Below are 17,988 nucleotides of genomic sequence, written 5' to 3'. Positions count from 1 at the left end.
TTCCAATGTGTATATATACCACATCTTCTTTATCCATTTATCTGTTGATGGACATCTAGGCTCTTTCCATAGTTTGACTATTGTGGACATCGCTGCTATAAACATTTGGGTGCACGTGCCACTTCGGATCACTACATTTGTATCTTTAAGGTAAATACCCAGTAGTGCCATTGCTGGGTCATAGGGTAGCTCTATTTTCAACTTTTTGAGGAACCTCCATGCTGTTTTCTGGAGTGGCTGCACCAGCTTGCCTTCCTACCAATAGTGTAGGAGGGTTCCCCTTTCTCCGCATCCTCGCCAGCATCTGTCATTTCCTGACTTGTTAATTTTAGCTGTTGACTGGTGTGAGGTAGTGTCTCACTGTGGTTTTGATTTGTATTTCCCTGATGCCGAGTGATGTTGAGCACTTTTTCATGTGTCTCTTGGCCATCTGGATGTCTTCTTCTGGTAGCTATTTTTTCTACTTCTCTTCCATAGTTAATCATTTAACAAGTTTTTAGTTAGCTCCCCAAATACACAAGGACAGCTAGGCCTTTGTAGGCCTAGAAGATACAGCAAAGAACAAGACAAAGTCCCTGCCCTCATGGATCTTGTGGGGGAGATAGATAGTAAACAACCTAGTATTGTCAGAATGGGATAAGTGGCAAAGCAAAAAACATATTCAGGTAAAGAGGATGAGGAATGCTAGGTAGGGAATTTTGCTATTTTATATATGGTGATCAAGGAAGACCTCATTGGGAGGGTGTTGCTTGAGCAGAGTTCTGAAGGAATGAGTCAGGCAGATACTAGAAAATGGGTGTCCTAAGATGAAGGAGAGTGAGTGCGAAGGTTCTGTGATGCATGTGTGCCTGATGTATCCAAAGAATAGCAAGGAGGGATGCCTATTGACTAGAGTAGAAAAGGGGAAGAGTGGGCCCAAAGAGGTGGTGAGAGAGCTGATCGTGGAGGATCTTGTAAGGAACTTAAGTTTTACTCTGGGTGAAGTGATTTCATCTGAGTAGGGATGTGATTGATAAGCTTCTTACTCCCTCCACTCCCGGTTTAAATTTAAACAACTTTTTATTATGGAAAATTTTAAACATATACAAAAATAGAGAGTGGTGAAATGAACCGCTATATACACATCACCCAGATTTAGCAGTTATCAACTTAGGGCCAGTCTTGTGTCTTTTCTTGATTTACCTCCTCTCCCCTTCCAGATTTTTTTTTAAAGATTTTATTTATTTATTTAGAGTGCCCTCAAGCCAGAGGGAAGGGCACAGGAAGAAGGAGACTGTCTTAAGCCAACTGCTCACTGAGCTCAGAGTCTGACTTGGGGCTCTATTCCATGATTCCAAGATCATGACCTGGCTGAAATCAAGAGTCTGATGCTTAACCGACTGAGCCACTCAGGCGCCCGTCCGACCCCCTACCAGATTAATTTTAAGCAAATCCCAGCTATAGTATAATTTCATACCTAAATACTTCTCTATTTTTTAACGCATAAGAAAACTTAGCAGGAATTCTTTGATATTAACAAACATTTCCCTGATTGTCTCAAATATTTCTTTTTTCTTTTGCCAGCTGTTCGTTCAGGTATAGATCTAAGGTCCACACATTTGGTTGACATGTTCCATTTCCTTTTTAATCTATATAGTCTCCTTTACTTTTTTTCCTTGTAATTTATTTAAGGAACTGTGTCATTTGTCCTATTGAATTTCCTACATTCTAGATTTTGCTTATTGTATCTCTGTGGTCTCATTTAATATGTTCCTCTGCTCTCTTTATTTCCTGTAAACAGGGAATTGGATCTAAAACTTGGCTAAGATTGAAGTTTGATTTTTTGATAAGAATATTTTGTATATGCTGATCTATAATTCATATTGCATCATATTGGGAAATATGGAATAACTTCTTGTCTTTTTTGTGCTGTTCAGATTGTTGGTAGAATTAGGTGTTCTTTACCTATTTTTAAGTTTCTCTCGTCAGCCTTTCTTCTAATGGTTTTAGTGGTCATTGATGAGCTTTACCTAGATAAATTATTTCATTAGGAGTTGCAAAATAGTGATTCTCATTTTATTGGTCTTGATATAAAGACCAGCTTTTCCTAATGTATTACTTGGTTATTCTCAGATGTAGTCACTGCAAGAAAGACAAGATAAATGCTTGATTCTTACCTATTTCCTTCTCCAGATCTGGCCAGAATTAGCCATTTGTTTCTAGAATCTTAGTTCTTTTTTAGTGGCAAATGGCATTGAAAGACCAAAACTTGAACTCTAGAGGTACTCACTGGATTGGTTTCTTCCTTATAGGCCTTTCAGGGGATAGAGCTCAGAAAAAGATAAGAGGAAATACATTTTGAGTTAATGCTGATAACTCCTATTTGAATTTAGGATTATGGAGTATTTACTTTGGTTTTATGTTTATGTATCTTTTCTCTTATGCTGAAAATCCTGGTTCCAGAATAAAAATATCACCATCATTACTAACACTATGATTACTAAAAACAGTTTGAGATTTTTTTTTTTTCCCTTTTGATATGTTCCATTAGGGATGTACAAATTGCTGTGTGATAAAGTTACTTAAAATAATTTCTCTCTTTGTAGTTAAAATGCCAACTCAATATTACACTTAGGTTTGTTCATTTCATTTTGCTTTTATTTTTAGAGATTGTACTTCTAATTTTTCTTTAATAGCTGTATAAAACATTTATATGGCTCCAAAGTTGAATACATAAAACAGGATAAAATCAGAGAATTCTAGTTTCAATTTTTTTTTTTTTTAGAGAGAGAAAGGAGCATTAGGGGGCAGAGGGAGGGAGAGAATTTTAAGCAGACTCCACGCCCAGCGCAGAGCCTGGCAGGGGCTCCATCTTAGAGTCCTGAGATCATGACCTGAGCCTAAGTCAAGAGTTGGATGCTTAACTGACTGGGCCACCCAGGTGCCCCAGATAGTCAATTTGAAAAAGGTTTTGGTTTTTCGGTCCACTTAAACCTTTATATAAGTATATTTATATTCATATACTATTCTTTTTAGGTTACAGGTAGCATATTGTAGGGGTGCCTGGGTGGCTCAGTCAGTTGAGCTTCTGCCTTTACCTCAGGTCATGATCTCTGGGTCCTGGGATGGAGCCCCGTGTGGGGCTCCCTGCTCAGCGAGGTGTCTGCTTTTCCCTCTCCCTCTGCTCCTACCCCCTGCTTGTGCATGCCTGTACGCTCTTGCTCTCTCCCAAATAAATAAATAAAATCTTTTTTAAAAAAGTGTACCGTATACACTATTTTATGCAAAACTTTTTTCACTTAGCAACACATTCTGGGAATATATAGAGATAGGCTTCATTCCATTTTATAGCTTTGGAATTCAAATGAAATTATTTGTAGTATGCCATGATATGGATGTGCCAGAGTTTAGTCAACCTGTCTCCTGTTGAAGGACATTTGATTGTTTTCAGGCTTTTGTTGTTGCAAATGGCACTTCAGTGAATAGTCTAATATATGTGTGTTGTGTTATATTTTATTTTCCCCAGTGTATCTAAGAATCCTGGAAGTGGTATTGTTGGGTCAGACAGTAAATATATGATTTCCCTTGATGTTGCCAAATTCCCTTTCATAGGTGTTTTTCTGTTTTGCATTCCTCTAATAATGTACAGAATGTTATTTCCCCATATCCATAAAATTTTAGATTTTTGCCAATCTCATAGATGTGGAATGGTATCTCAGCATAGTTTCAATTTACATATCCCTTGTTATAAATGTGGTTGAGCATTTTCCATTTGTTAAGAGCCATTTGAATATCTTTTTCTGTGAACATTTCATATTTCTTGTCCATTTTTCCGTAGAGTTCAATGTCTACTTTTAGAATCTTTATATAGTAGGAATATTAACCTGTCTTCTTTCCTACTTTATCATGTTTCTTTTTACTTGGCTAATTTTTTCCACACACAAAAGTATTTTTATTTATTTATTTATTTATTTATTTATTTGACAGAGAGAGAGAGAGAGAAATTATAAGTAGGCAGAGAGGCAGACAGAGAGAGGGGGGAAGCGGGCTCTCTGCTGAGCAGAGAGCCCAATGCGGGGCCTGATCTCAGGATGCTGAGACCATGACCTGAGCTGAAGGCAGAGGCTTAACCCACTGAGCCATACAGGCGCCCCCAAAGTATTTTTATTTTATGTGGTCAAATTGATCAATTTTTTTTCTTATTGTGATGTTTATAGCCTAACATTTTAAAAGACTCTTGTTGGCTGGTGTGTTGGAAAGAGACTGGTGGGAGCAGACCTGGGTGAGGCAAGGGCAGAAACAAGATCAGTTTGAATGTGGTAGTAATAATCCAGCATTGGTAACTGTGGAAGTGGTTCTGGTTATATTCTGAAACTTTTGTTAATGGATAGGATGTTGGATGTGTGAGAAAGAGAAGAGTGAAGGTGACTCCCAAGTTTTTGGCCTAGCATGATTCAGTTGCCATTAACTAAGGAGGAGAGGCCTGTGGGAGGGGCAGGTTTGGGGGAAGATTGGTTATGGACATGTAAACTTAGAGATACCTATTGGACATCCAAGTGGAGGTATCAAATAGAAAGTTGAATATGTGAGCCTCTAATTTCAGGGAGTGTTTAGGTCCATGAATAATCATTTGGGAGCTATCAGCATGTAGAGGATATTTATTTAGGTTTTCCATTTTTATTTATTTTTTTATTGAGGTATGCTTTCTAGATTCTGAAATGTACAGATATTAAGTATGTAGTTCAATGACTTGTGACAAACATATACACCTGTGTAATCCCAGTCAAGTATAGAGCATTTGTGTACCCCAGAAAGTTCCCTTGTGCCTCTTTCTAGTTAGGCTGCTGCCCAGAGGCAGCTGTTGTTCTAATTTATATTACCACAACTTAGTTTCTCCTCAAGTTGATAATATTTAAAACAGAAGGCTGGATGAAATCACGAAGGGTATGAATGTGGATAGAGAAAAGAAAAGGTCCAAATACTATGACTTGGGGAATGTCAAAGATAGGGGAAAATGAGGAATTGGCAAGGAAACTAAGAATGAGTAACCTGAAAGATAGCATGAGAGCCAGATGGAATGGAGTCCTATTTAAAAAACTATTTCAGGGTGCCTGGATGGCTCAGTGGGTTAAGCCTCTGCCTTCAGCTCAGGTCATGATCTCAGGGTCCTGGGATCAAGTCCCACATCAGGCTCTCTGCTCCACAGGGAGCCTGCTTCTTCCTCTCTCTCTCTCTCTGCCTGCCTCTCTGCCTACTTGTGCTCTCTCTGTCAAATAAATAAATAAAATCTGTTTAAAAAAAAAAAAAACTATTTCAGAAAGGAGTGAGTGATCAACTGTTTCACATGCTGTCACAAGGTCTTGAAAGATGAGGATTCAAAATTTACCAATAGATTTTAGCAACAAGGGGATCATTAGTGACCTTAAAAACTGCTTTAACGGAGTGATAGGGCCTGAGGGCCTGATTGGAGTGGATTTGAGGGAATGGGAGGAGAGGAACTGGATAGCAAGAACATACACAGTCATTTTGAGAAGCAGAAAAGTGGCGTCATAAGTGGAAAGGAGTGTAAGATCAAAGGAGGGTTTATTTTTATTTATTTATTTATTTGGAAAGATTTGTAGAGAGAGTGCTTACGTGCAAGCAGGGAAAGGGACAGAGGAAGAGGGAGAGAGAATCCTCAGACAGATCCCTGCCAGCACAGAGCCCAACATGGGGCTCAGTCCCAGACCCTGAGATCATGACCTGAGCCCAAACAAGTCAGATGCTCAACTGACTGAGCCACCCAGGTGCCACCGCCCCCCATGCCGCTTTTTTCTTTTTTCTTTTTTTTAATTTGAGCAGTATTTCGGGTACCTTTGTGCTCATGCATTTAATCCAGTAGAGGGAAAGCTGAAAATGGGAGAGAATTGCCTGAGTGATGCCCTTGAGTCAGCAAGAAGTCAGTCCCTGAATGCACAAAGGAGGGGCTGGCCTGAGGTAGGGGCCTAGGCAGTTTATTCATGGTAGTAGGAGGAAAGGCAGGTAGTGGTACAGTTGGGAACATGCAAAAGGTCTCTTTTGGTTGTTTCTGTTTTTCTGTGACTCAGGAGGAAGGAAGGGAGGGAGGAAGGGGATGGAGGTGACAGGAGAGGAGTGGGGGGACAGAGGAAAGAAATGTCAGAGGTTGAGGAAGGAGGTCTCAGTTTAAATTAGTCTGAGAATGGCATTGTTAATATATCATCTCTTCATCCCCAACCTTACTGATAACAGTTATGTGACTTTGGTAAGTCACTTTTGTTTGTTACACCTCAGTTTGTTTTTGGAATGAGTGGTAACCCATCTCTTAAGGCCGTTGTGAGGACAAGTTGAGAAAACACCTAGCATTGTTCCCAACCCATAGTAGGTATTTAATAAAGGGTTATTCCTTTCCCAAGTGTAGCAATAAAACTGTTAGTAGATTATGCACAGAATAATACTTGTAATACTTAGAATACCATGAATACCCTTTTCAAATGTCTATTTAACATCTGTTGTCCTTATATATTCAGATTCTGGAATTGGAGAGTCAGGTGCCACATTTTTAAAAAGAATTAGATCTTTTTTCTCCTGATTTGCCACTTCCGTCTATAGGGATTGATTGGATAAATTTATCCCACTAGTTTGTTGAAAAGATGGTTTTAGTCACGTTTTTCAAAAGTTCTAAGTCACCATTTCAGAGTTCTGTTTGATCTAAGTTCAGTTTGGCTGTACTTAAGAATGGAATGGGGTTGAACCTATTCATTGCAGATTTTAAGTTCTAAGATTGATTTAAAAAAAAATTTTTTTTAAGATTTTATTTTTTTGACAGAGAGAGATCACAAGTAGAGAGAGAGAGAGAGAGAGAGAGAGAGAGAGGAGGAAGCAGGCTCCCTCCCTAGCAGAGAGCCTGATGTGGGACTCGATCCCACGACCCTGAGATCATGACCTGAGCTGAAGGCAGAGGCTTAACCCACTGAGCCACCCAGGCAGCCCTGATTTTAAAATTTAATATGGAAATTTTCTAATATTTACGAAAATAAAAAGTGTAAAGTATAATCAATCTCCATGTATTTACCTAGCTACCACCTTAAATGATATTCAGATTAATATGGACACTTAAATGGTCTTTGAGAAGATGTGGAACTAACTTGTCTTAATTTACTAATGAGTAAGAGCTAAAGATTCTGATTTAATAATAATTTGAATTCCTTCAATCATTAATTTATTCATTGATTCATGCAACAAAATTTATTGAGGGTCAGCTTTGTTCATTAGTGCCTAATGGCTAAGAGCCTTGCCTGATTGCAAATCTCAGCTCTGCTACTTACTAGCTGTGTTGTCTAAGGCTAATCAAAGTATTCTAAGCTTCAGTTTCCACATTGGCAGAATTAAGATAATGCTAGTATCTACCTCATAGTTTGTTAGGTTTGTTAGGAGGAATAATTGAGATACACTGGATTGCTCGGTAAATGTTAGCTGCTGTTATTATAGATATCATTTCTCATTTTCCTCCTCCTCCTCTTTGTCTTCCAGATTTTGTGCTAGGTGTCCCTGGAGAGTATGAAAGGATTAAGATGTAGACCTTCACCTTGAAGAACTAGAATTCCAGAATCCCAGAGTATTAGAGCCAGGAGATATTTTCAGGTTTATCTAGTTCGGCAAGCCCAGAGAGCCTTAGTGAATTGCCCAGTATCACAACATCTTTAAGTGGCAAAGCCAGGCCAAAGCTCAGGTCCTTTAGTTGTGAAGGCTCTTGTGACAGAATGGCTGCTCTGTTGGCTTGACTGTGCCCCACTCCTCAAACCCCAGTCCTTCTAAATTGACAGTCCTGACCTGTTTTCAGGTCTCTGCCTTTTCAGTGTGTAAACATCGAAGTATATGTGAGGCTTTTTGCACATATTGGACCTTAATGTGCCCTGGACACTCTCTCCTTCTCCAGGGAAGACTTGCTAGGAAAGGTAGGCAGGCTGTCTCTCTGTGTAATCACAACGATGTTCTTATCTTCCTCTTGTATCACAGCCCAGGAGTTAAAGTCACTGTTTGAAAAAAAGTCCCTCAAAGAGAAACCTCCAAGTTCTGGAAAGCAGTCAATATTATCTGTACGGCTAGAGCAGTGCCCTCTGCAGCTGAATAACCCATTTAACGAGTATTCCAAATTTGATGGCAAGGTAAGTAAAAATAAAATGTTGTCTTTTTGAATAAAACCTCAGTTGTGTGGAATTGTTTTTGTTAGTATCATTATTATTAGATTTAGGGCTTCAAAAACGACTCAAAGTAATTATAGAATGTCATTCACATTTTCTATGACCGAGGATGTAAAAAATTCTGAATTTGGGCTGTATACTGTTTCCACAGCAGTATATTTGGAGGGTTAAAACAAAAACAGTCTTGGAATATTTGTCCATGTACTCTTTTTCTGTGTTTCATCTTCCAAGTATACTTGAGGGTTTGGGTTGTTGGGTTGTGATGAATCAAGGCCTGATTGCGTTGGGAAAGCTTTGAAGGTGGTTCTGGGGAGACAGTGTGCATTGTTTGGGTCTGATTCTTTATTATAACTGTAGAAATTGTTGAGCTTAAAGCTTCATTTCGGATTTCTAGGCCATTGTTTTTATGTCAGTATTTCATTGTAGGGAATCTTGTTTGACACTCGTTGTGCGGGATGGCTTTATTTTTTTCTGTTTGTTCTAACAATTTGCAGTTTAAAAATTAAAACATGTCTATTTTCCTTTTAGAAAAAGGGCCACCATTGTAGGCGGAGTGTAGTTGCCCTTGCAGCACCCTCTCTCCCCACGCTCCCTGCCTTCTGTGTCTCTGTGCCGAGCTGAGCTGGGCTTCTTTGAGGAGACAGTAGCAGTTGATTTTTATTTTTATTGCCATTATATTTGCTGTCTGGCAGTGGCTTGGAGGTGCTGAGTGATAGCTTGTTGCCTGGAGGGGTTGCATACAATTTGTCTTATTTTAACACCACTGCAATTAATAAACATACAGGCTCATTGCTTATGTTTCCATTTTTTCACATTCAGCTTCTGGTTATGTGCTGGTTCTTTCAGTTGTCTGAGCAAGGAGGTGTTTTCTCTTCGAAACACTTCTACCTCATAAGGTTCCATATGAAGCATATATGGCCACAGACAAGTGAGGTTGTTGATGTTGGTGGGAAAGGAGAGCCAAGAACTGGAAACAAAATGTGGAAGTTCCATAAAGATACTAATATGCTCAGGAGTTGCCTCCAAAAAAATCTGAAAGGACTTTTAGTAAATGAGAGATTGTACTGATGTAAAGCCTCTCTTTAGCCTGCCCCTCCCACGACTCCTGTTTCTTGTGGAATGTAGCAAAGAGAAGGAAGGGTCCCCCTAGGGGACAGGAATGTCAGTCTCTGGAAAATGGAGAGTTGGACTATAGGATTTGTTTTTAAATACTACAGTTGATTCATTTCGATATATATGTGTGAGCGTTATTATTGGAATTAGGTTACATGGCTGGAATTTATTTGCTTCCTTTGTTTGATACCATCTCATTGTTTAAGGACATAATTGCTGGAATAATTACTCTGTAAAAATACTTGATGCCAACAAAATAGCACAGATATTTTAAAATATTGTGTCCTAGAATTCCTATTATACCACTAGATTTTATTTTATAAATTACTTAGCTTTGGATTTGAGAGAAAGTTGTAAGGTGTCTTTGGTATATATCTAACTTTGAAAGTGCCAGGGAGAAATTAAAAAAAAAAAAAAGTGAAGAAGCCATTTCCTTGGTCACAAAGGAATTATTTTTGCTAGTTGTGTTTACACTTAAGGCTCTCCATACTTTTGTCATATCAAATCTATTTGTAATCAGCAAAAGGTATATGCATGGAGCAGTCACCATTACACTTTGATTAAGAAAGATTTATATATTGATAAGTCTATCCCGTGATGCGATGCTATTTTATTATTAGCCTCCATATTACAAATGCTAAAATACAATTAAACTCTTGTTCTCATCTATTATTTAATATTGATGCGTTTGGCAGATATGTAATGAAAGGCTAATATTTGAAGGATATTGTACTGTACATATTAAATTAGTCTTTATCTTTGTGAAATGCATCAATATGATATTCAATGACATCTCAATGATTAATAGAGAATTACACTTGAGTCAAGCCTTTTTGTAACCTAGAAATTAAAATGACTATTCAAATAACACCTCAAAATGATCAAATTAGCATTTTGTGATTGCATAATAATGGGATTGTAGTAGTTATAACAGCGCCATGGCTGCCTCTAGAGTTAAGATCATGTCAACCCCTTGATAATAAAGCCTTTCTGTGAGAGTCGACTTTAATAATTTCCAGATTGATTCTTCCCATAAATCACTTGACGTTCAGCACTAAATTTTTGTTACTGTTGTAACTTAAAATTATTTTATTTTTATTCAGCTCATATTTAAGAAGTGAAATGAGTGTCCAGTTTTAATGATTCACCATCTTGTCATTGAACTCCATGCTTTTTGCTTCAAATGTAAGGGTTTTTCGTGGACTTTGATAGTCCTTTTTTTTTTTTTTTCCTGTGAAGGTTTGTTAAAGCCACTAAAATATATACAGAGTTTTCCTGTACAGATATTCACAATGCTTTTCTTGGGAATAACGCTTGCCTTATTTACATAATTAACCGAGTTGCTTAGGTCTCTTGGGCAAATGGTACATAATTGGGGAGAGAAGGGGATAGGGAAGAGTTTGGGGTCTAATTAAATATGCTAAAAAAACTACTTAATTATGTATTTCCTCAAGAGACTGACTGCTGTGAAATCCTCCTTAAGATTAAACTAGCGTTAGATTTGAAAAAAGGATTTTGTTTTTGGTGTGGCTTTACAATTCATTGTAGGTAAGCCAGCATGTCTAGTGTCTTTAATGGTTTGTGCAAACTGGATTGTTGTTGGTTTTAGTGATTCTAAGGGTAAGCATCTTTTAGCTATTATGCTAAATTAAAGCGAATACTATTCAGATAATTTGTGGTACCTGTAGCAGTTTAATAATTTCATTTTTAAAAAGTGTTGATTAATAATTTCTTAGAGGAATACAATTGAGAGAGAAAGACTGTGCTTAGGCATGTGCTGTGTTGTAATTTTAATAATTTTTTGGATCTGATTTATTATTATGTTCTCTTTAGTAAATTGGTGATGCTGTGACCTGTTTTAGATTCATTGATTATTAGTAACTCTGTTTACTGATGATTTGAAAAAAGTCCAAAATAGATTGCAAGTGGCTTTAGGGAATGCTTGCTTGGTCGCACAAGGCAAAACCAGGCTCAGCCGTCTGCCTGCATTCTTTGGGCTTGTTGAAAACAGGCCTCAAAAAGCTTAATTATCAAAATCTGTGTTCTAAAGATTGCGATAATCAGAAAACTTCTTGTGACAGTCCTTCTGATTTCACTGTATGTGGGATATATTAGGTTTGACAAGGAGTTGCTTTGAGGAAATGGGCTCATTCATGGTAAGTGAATACTCACTCAGCACTTACGTAAGTAGCCCCAGATACGTGAATTTCTGTCCTGTCTTTCTGCCTGTTTCATATGAAGTCATGTTTTTGCAAGTATCTAACCCTTTCCATTCCATGCCTTATCACTTACTTGAGAAACTTTTGCTAGTACATCACCACTATTCTGGTTAAACTGAATTTGCAAATATTATCATCATTAGTAGACTGTTCAAATTTTATTTTATTTTATTTATTTATTTTCAAAAAGTATTTATTTACTTGAGAGAGAGCAAACAAGTGAGAGAGAGAGCATGGGTCGGGGTGGGCAGAGGGAGAGGAGGAAGCAGACTCCCTACTGAGCAGGGACCCCCCCCCCCAACTTGGGGCTCAATCCCAGGACCCCGGGATCATGACCTGATGAAAGTAGACGCTTAACTAACTGAGACACTCAAGCGCCCCTTATTTTATTTTTGTAAGTAGGCTCCATGCCCAGCTTGGAGCCTGGTGCAGGGCTTGAACTCACACCCCTGAGATCAAGACCTGAGCTGCGATTAAGAGTCAGCAGCTTAACTGACTGAGCCATCCAGGCACCCCCATTAGAATTTTAAATACCCATTTCCTGTCAGTATAGTTACTAACAAAGAAATGATAATGATTATCGGTTTTGGCATCTTGGTCAGATTTTCCATCTCTCCAAACCTCAGTTTCTTTACCTATTAAAGAAATGAGAGTTCTTCCTCAAGGCTGATGAGACCATCAAATAGGATAATAGTTGGCTAGAGCACCTAGCACAGTGAGAAGCAGTGTAATTTACTTTGTGACCTATTTTGTAGTAAGACCTGAGTTTGAATTCGGACCCTACCACTTGACAGTGTTGACCTCAGGCTAGTTACTTAACCTTATGAAGTGGTCCAGTCCTTGTATGTGGGTTGAGATGATGGTAATGTTCTTTCTCATGAGGATTAATTGAGATAAGGTCTGTTTACCAAGACATGTAGCCCCTAATAGGAAGCACTCAACAGATATCCCACTTCCGCCCCTCTCTGTAAAGGATGAGGGCCGGTGATGTCGTCCCTTCTTAATGTACTTCATTAGATATTGACAGGATTGAGTGAGAGAAAGTGTGTCTTGAATCCAGGAGTTCAGAATAGCATTGTTCAATAGGACGTGTAGCAGACTGGGTGAAGTTCTGCCCGAAGTTCTGCCCGAAGTCCAGCGAGTCCAGTGAGGCTTTGAGCTTTAACTTTAAATAGGAAGATTGAGTCAAGTAAGTACTTCCTTTTTTTTTTTTTTTTTAAAACATCGTAGGAGAAGGTAGTTCAATATGTCATTGTTTGGTAGTTTACTAAAACGTGAAGTATTTCTTTGACTTCGCTAAATTCTACTCTAAATATAAGGAGAATGTTTGCCTTGAGTGCTTAAAAAAGCAGAACCCCTTCTTGTTCATATAGACAACCTTGACTGTGATTGTGTTAACTTATTAGAAAGTAACCATTTCTCTGTTAGAAAGTGTTTTAACCGAAGCTGCAGAGAGCATGGGGGAAGGGATAATTCATGAGTGCTAATTGCTTGGCTGTTAATTTTCATAAGTGTTGATAGAAGCAGTTCCTTAAATTAAACTTTGTTTAAAATGTATCAGGGGAAATATTCCACAATGTCGAGCCTGAAGTGAAAATTAATATGAATGCTGTGGCAATTAACACATACTGGTTAATAGCTTTTAGCAGCATTTTGGGATGATAGTCCTTAAATACATTTTTGCATGCTGCTCTTGTTTCAGCATTGTTCCAGTCTATGTCTGGATAATTATGAACAAATGTTTTCTACAATCCTGGGCATTAAATAGCTCTTTTCAAAGAAAGTCACTTAAAACTTCGCAGAAAAGCATGAAGCCACTGAGAAATGTGGCAAACTTAGGAAAGGTCAGCGAATTGAAATTGCGTTTAAAAAAATTGCCTTGATCGCTTCTTGGCCTTTTGGCTAAGATCAAGGTGTAAAAAAATTGCCTGGAGAGGAAAATGCTCCTCATTTGAACTTGGAATATTTACTATTATAGTGGGAATGGTCCCTCTAATATGTTAAGCAACTTCAGTTCAGGATCTCTTTCCAAAAAATTGTAATCTGGACTTAATTGTTGGTTATGTTTCTAGATAGTGGCTTTTGCTTAGGGCTGCCTGAGCTGAGGTGTGGTTTTGAGCCTAAGAGCCTCCTGGTTTTTTAGTTTCTTTCTCTTTTCCACCCATCAAGTTGACCAGCCCCCACCCTTTCTGGGGTTCACTTGCTTTTAGTGCCCATCCAGAGACAATCTAAGAGTATTTTGTTTTCTTGTTTTGTTTTGTTTTTAAAGATTTTATTTATTTGACAGAGATCACAAGTAGGCAGCGAGGCAGGCAGAGAGAGGGGAGGAAGCAGGCTCCCTGCTGAGCAGAGAGCCCAACGCGGGGCTCTATCCCAGGACCCTGGGATCATGACCTGAGCCGAAGACAGATGCTCAACCAACTGAACCACCCAGGTGCCCAGGCTGTTCTATTTCTGAAGGAAGATATTAGGTATTCGCTACCTCTTTACACACTATGATATACTAATAGAAGTACCAAATTCATTATTTTAAGGATATCTTTTAACGAGATTATTTCCCCCTTACCATTGTATTAATGCATTTCTCTTCCTGTTGCTTGACATTATACTGAAAATCCCAAGGAGAGATTTTGGGATTTCTGTCTGGGTGGTACTCAAAATGAATTAAACAGGAATCTTACCATGAAAGACAGTGTTTTCAGCATTTGACTCTGCAGTTAAATTCTGAAGACTGAGTTCTTAAAACTAGCTCACTCCATTTGGAGCTGCTTCCGTCCAGGCCTTGTTTCTGCCGGTCTGTAGAGGCTTCTTCTGATTCTAGAGGAATCTTCTAGAAATTCCTGTCAGAGGTAGAACTGACCATTGGTTTAGAGGCTTCTCAAAGGAAGGCAGAATTTTGCAGTAGAAAGAACATAATTATCAGGCTTGAATTAGAATTCCAACTTTGCCACTTACTTGCTGGGTGATATCAGGCAAATCACTTTATCTCCTTTTTTTTTTTTTTTAAAGATTTATTTACTTATGAGAGAGAGAGCACGAGCAGGAGCGAGAGGGAGAGAGAATCCCAAGCAGACTCCACACTGAGCACAGAGTCCAATGTGGGACTCAATCCAAAGACCCTGAGATCATGACCTGAGCCAAAACCAAGAGTTGGATGCCCAACTGACTGTGCCACCCAGGCGCCCCTCACTTTACCTCTTTGAGCCTGTTTTCATATGTCTAAAATGAAGTTAATGTTATCTTTAAATGTTGTCACAAAGATTTAATGAAAAGGGGAGATGCTTACATAGAAAGTGCCTGGTGCATGGTCAATGCTGAGAGGTTTATTAGTTTCCTTTCATTTTACCACAGTGCCATTCATTTGCTTCATATTTAATGAGGGCCTACTATGTACCAGACGCTGTTAACTAGAATCTGGATTCAGTGGTGAACAAAAGCATAACCTGGTTTCGATCTCATGGAACTTTTTCTCTTGGCTGGAAGATAGATGCTACGTAAACAGTCATCCTACTGATTGCAAAGTTGCCATCATTGTATAATCACAACTGATGAATTACTAAGTACCGGGGAGAGGCAGTTGAGACCTTCAGAGTTTTATCATAGGGGCATCTGACCTACTCTAAGGGGTCAAGGTTGGTATCCCTGTGAAGGTGACTCTTGATTTGAGACTCTTGATTTGAGAGCTGAAGGATGAGTAAGAGCTGAGTAGGTGAAGGGGGAGGAGAAAGGATGAATGGAGGCCCTGAAGAAAGGGATAGCTTGGCAGTTTTGAGGAATTGAAAGAAGGGTAGGTCTTTGGGGACCCGGCGGTGGGGGGGGTGTAGGTAGAGTGTGGTACAAGGTAAAGCCGCAGGCCAGACCATGTAGGTCTGGTGGAATTGTCCTCTTTAAGAGTATTGGCAGACCTTTGACAAGTTTAAGTGAGGAGATGAGGTAATCAGATTTGTGTTTTGGAAAGATCTGAAGGGAATACACTTGAGAAGGGTTTGTGAGGCCAAAGAGACCAATCAAGAAACTTTGCATTGGTCCAGTTGGGAGAGATGGTAACTTGGGCTAACTTATTGGTGATGTAGAAGGAATGGATAAACTCAAGAGGTATTTAGTAAGTAAAAGTGCTAGGACTTGATGATGGATTGCATGTTAAGAAATAGGGGAGAGAGGGGTTTCAAGGATGATATCCTGATCTGATTCTGGCTTGTAGAACTGAATGGATGATGATTCCATCCCTGAATTAGGAAGCACCGAGGGGCGCCTGGGTAGTTTAGTCGGTTAAGTGACCAACTCTTTGATCTCAACTCAGGTCTTGATTGCAGGGTCATGATTTCCAGCCCTGGCTTGGGCTCCATGCTGGGTATGGAGCCTACTTAAAAAAAAAAAAAAAAAGGCCCTAAAATGAGGCAAGATGTGACCTTCATGAGCTAGTTTGGGCCTGGTGACTGCAGATCACACCTTCTTACCATGCCCTTGAAGACACTACACTGTTTTGGTGGGGTAAGGGGTATGCGGCATACCCTTCTTGTTTGGTTTGTATTTGGGGCATGTGAGGCAAGGGTCTCTGAGGTGGGAGTGGGCTGGGAGCCAGGAGCCTCTTCTTTGTCCCTACTTCACAGACAGCTTTGGAACTCTGGCTAAGGAATTGCCCTGGAAGTTGGTCACCTCTTACTCTGAAATGGGTTATACTCTCAGATACCCAACCCAGCTCACCAGGCTGTTAAGAAGAGAAAATGAGAGAGTTATTTTAGATGAGGCAAATGTCAGGTGTCATTTAAGAAACTATATTGATTGTAATTCTTGGATATTAGAGGACTAAGAGGTAAAACATGGACATGTTTTTATTATAACAAGATTACTGTTGTAGTACTATCTTCTTCCTAATTAATTATCAGATTAGTAGACAAAATTTGGTTGGAATGTATATCAAGCACCGAGGTTCCAGGAAAAGCCTAGGAGACAGTCCTTGTAGGTGTGGTGAGGCTAGGCATGGTGGGATTTTATACTGAGTGCCCTCATATGGGGCACCTTGGTCCATATAATTTGCAGTAAAGAGTTTTCCTTGTGCCTCAGAGTACTAGACCCTGATTTTACTGTCTTGAAGAGAACAATGCAGAGAATCAAATGACAACCCAGGATCACTCAGCTGGGCATAGAATCTAAGTGTTCTTATTCTCAGAGGTTTTGTTTGTTTGTTTGTTTGTTTGTTTTCATTCTTAATGACATTCATATTTGCAAAATGGAAACTCGAGTTCTAGAAAACAACATGGTAGAAAGAACATGGGTATGGAATCAAAAGATGTGGGCTTTAACTCTGGTCATGCCATGGGGCCTGGGACAAGTCACCTCCCATCTCTAAACCTTGGTTTCTGCCTGTTTAGAATGAGGAACTCAGCTTGGATGACCTCTTGGATTCCTTTTGTCTTTAAGGTTCCATCATTTTGTGATTGGGGAGGTGATTGACACAGTGACATGTAAGTTATAAATGGGAAAACTTCAACTCTTGAAGTTTTGATCTTTGATGTGTATGTTGGTACTTTCCTCTTTTAATTGATTATAACAAAGCTGTGATGTAGGGAGTGTCACCTCCATTTTACGGCTGAGGACACCGAGGCTCAGAAAGGGAAAGTGATGTGCTCAGGAATACACTAATTATGTGGCAGAGCGGGGGTTCAACTCCCTTTTCCTTATCCCAGTACCACAGCTGTTTTTCCTGCACTCTTTTACAGCCATTGTTACGGAGGAAACAAAAACACTGTTAATAATCGAAGAATTTTTAAATTTAAAAATAAAAGGATTTTCCTTTTACCAGGGCACTTGAGATCTGACAGACTGTTTTGGATCTTATTGTCAGTTGTGTCTGTTGGGTAAGTTACTGCATCTTGTAAACCTCAGTTTTCTTACATGTGAAAAAAGAAATGAGATACTGCCCTTCCTGGTGTGCAGAGTTGATTCATTTGTCTATCCAGCCAAGAAATTACTTACTAAGCATCTATACTGTACTGGTTTGTTTCAAATGTGTATTATCTACAGGCTCTGTGCTAGGCACTGATAAGTAAGATAGGACTAGCTGCCCTGGAGGAACTTGAAGGTAAGAGTGGCCATAGCGCCAACAAGTGGAGGAACCACACTTCACAGTCAGGATTGTGCCCTGTGCTGTGGACTGCGACAGTGGCCCATGACATCAGGTCCATGAACAACTAACTGGAGAATAAATGTGAGAGGTAGTGTTGTAGAGACTGTGGGAGTGTGGAGGCAGCAATGATGTTCATCTGGTTTGTTATCATAGGTGGATTTGTCTGAACTTTGATTATACTGATTCCTAGACAGCAGATACTTAACTTTGGTCACTCTTATTATGAAGCCCAGCATGGCACTCTCCACACATAAATGTGGAAGTTTTTTTTTAAATGGCAGTGACGAATTTCAAATGTCATTACTCTCTGAGGCTTGCATCTACATGGCACTACCATAAGAGCTGTGTT

At 39.2% G+C, this 17,988-nt stretch overlaps 1 protein-coding gene across 7 annotated transcripts in view; it reads left to right on the top strand.

Moving 5' to 3' along the window:
* Positions 1 to 17,988, top strand: part of MAPKAP1 (MAPK associated protein 1) — a 243,423-nt gene that overhangs the window by 36,221 nt on the left and 189,214 nt on the right. For all 7 annotated transcript variants that reach the window (XM_032865872.1, XM_032865869.1, XM_032865871.1 and 4 more), the window contains one exon: positions 7,996 to 8,144. In XM_032865872.1, the coding sequence (XP_032721763.1) occupies positions 7,996 to 8,144 (149 nt within the window). The remainder of the gene's footprint in view (positions 1 to 7,995; positions 8,145 to 17,988) is intronic.

Source organism: Lontra canadensis, unplaced genomic scaffold, assembly GCF_010015895.1.
Source record: "Lontra canadensis isolate GAN:19392208 unplaced genomic scaffold, GSC_riverotter_1.0 scaffold30, whole genome shotgun sequence".
NCBI lineage: Eukaryota > Metazoa > Chordata > Mammalia > Carnivora > Mustelidae > Lontra > Lontra canadensis.
This window is presented reverse-complemented; position numbering and strand designations above follow the sequence as displayed.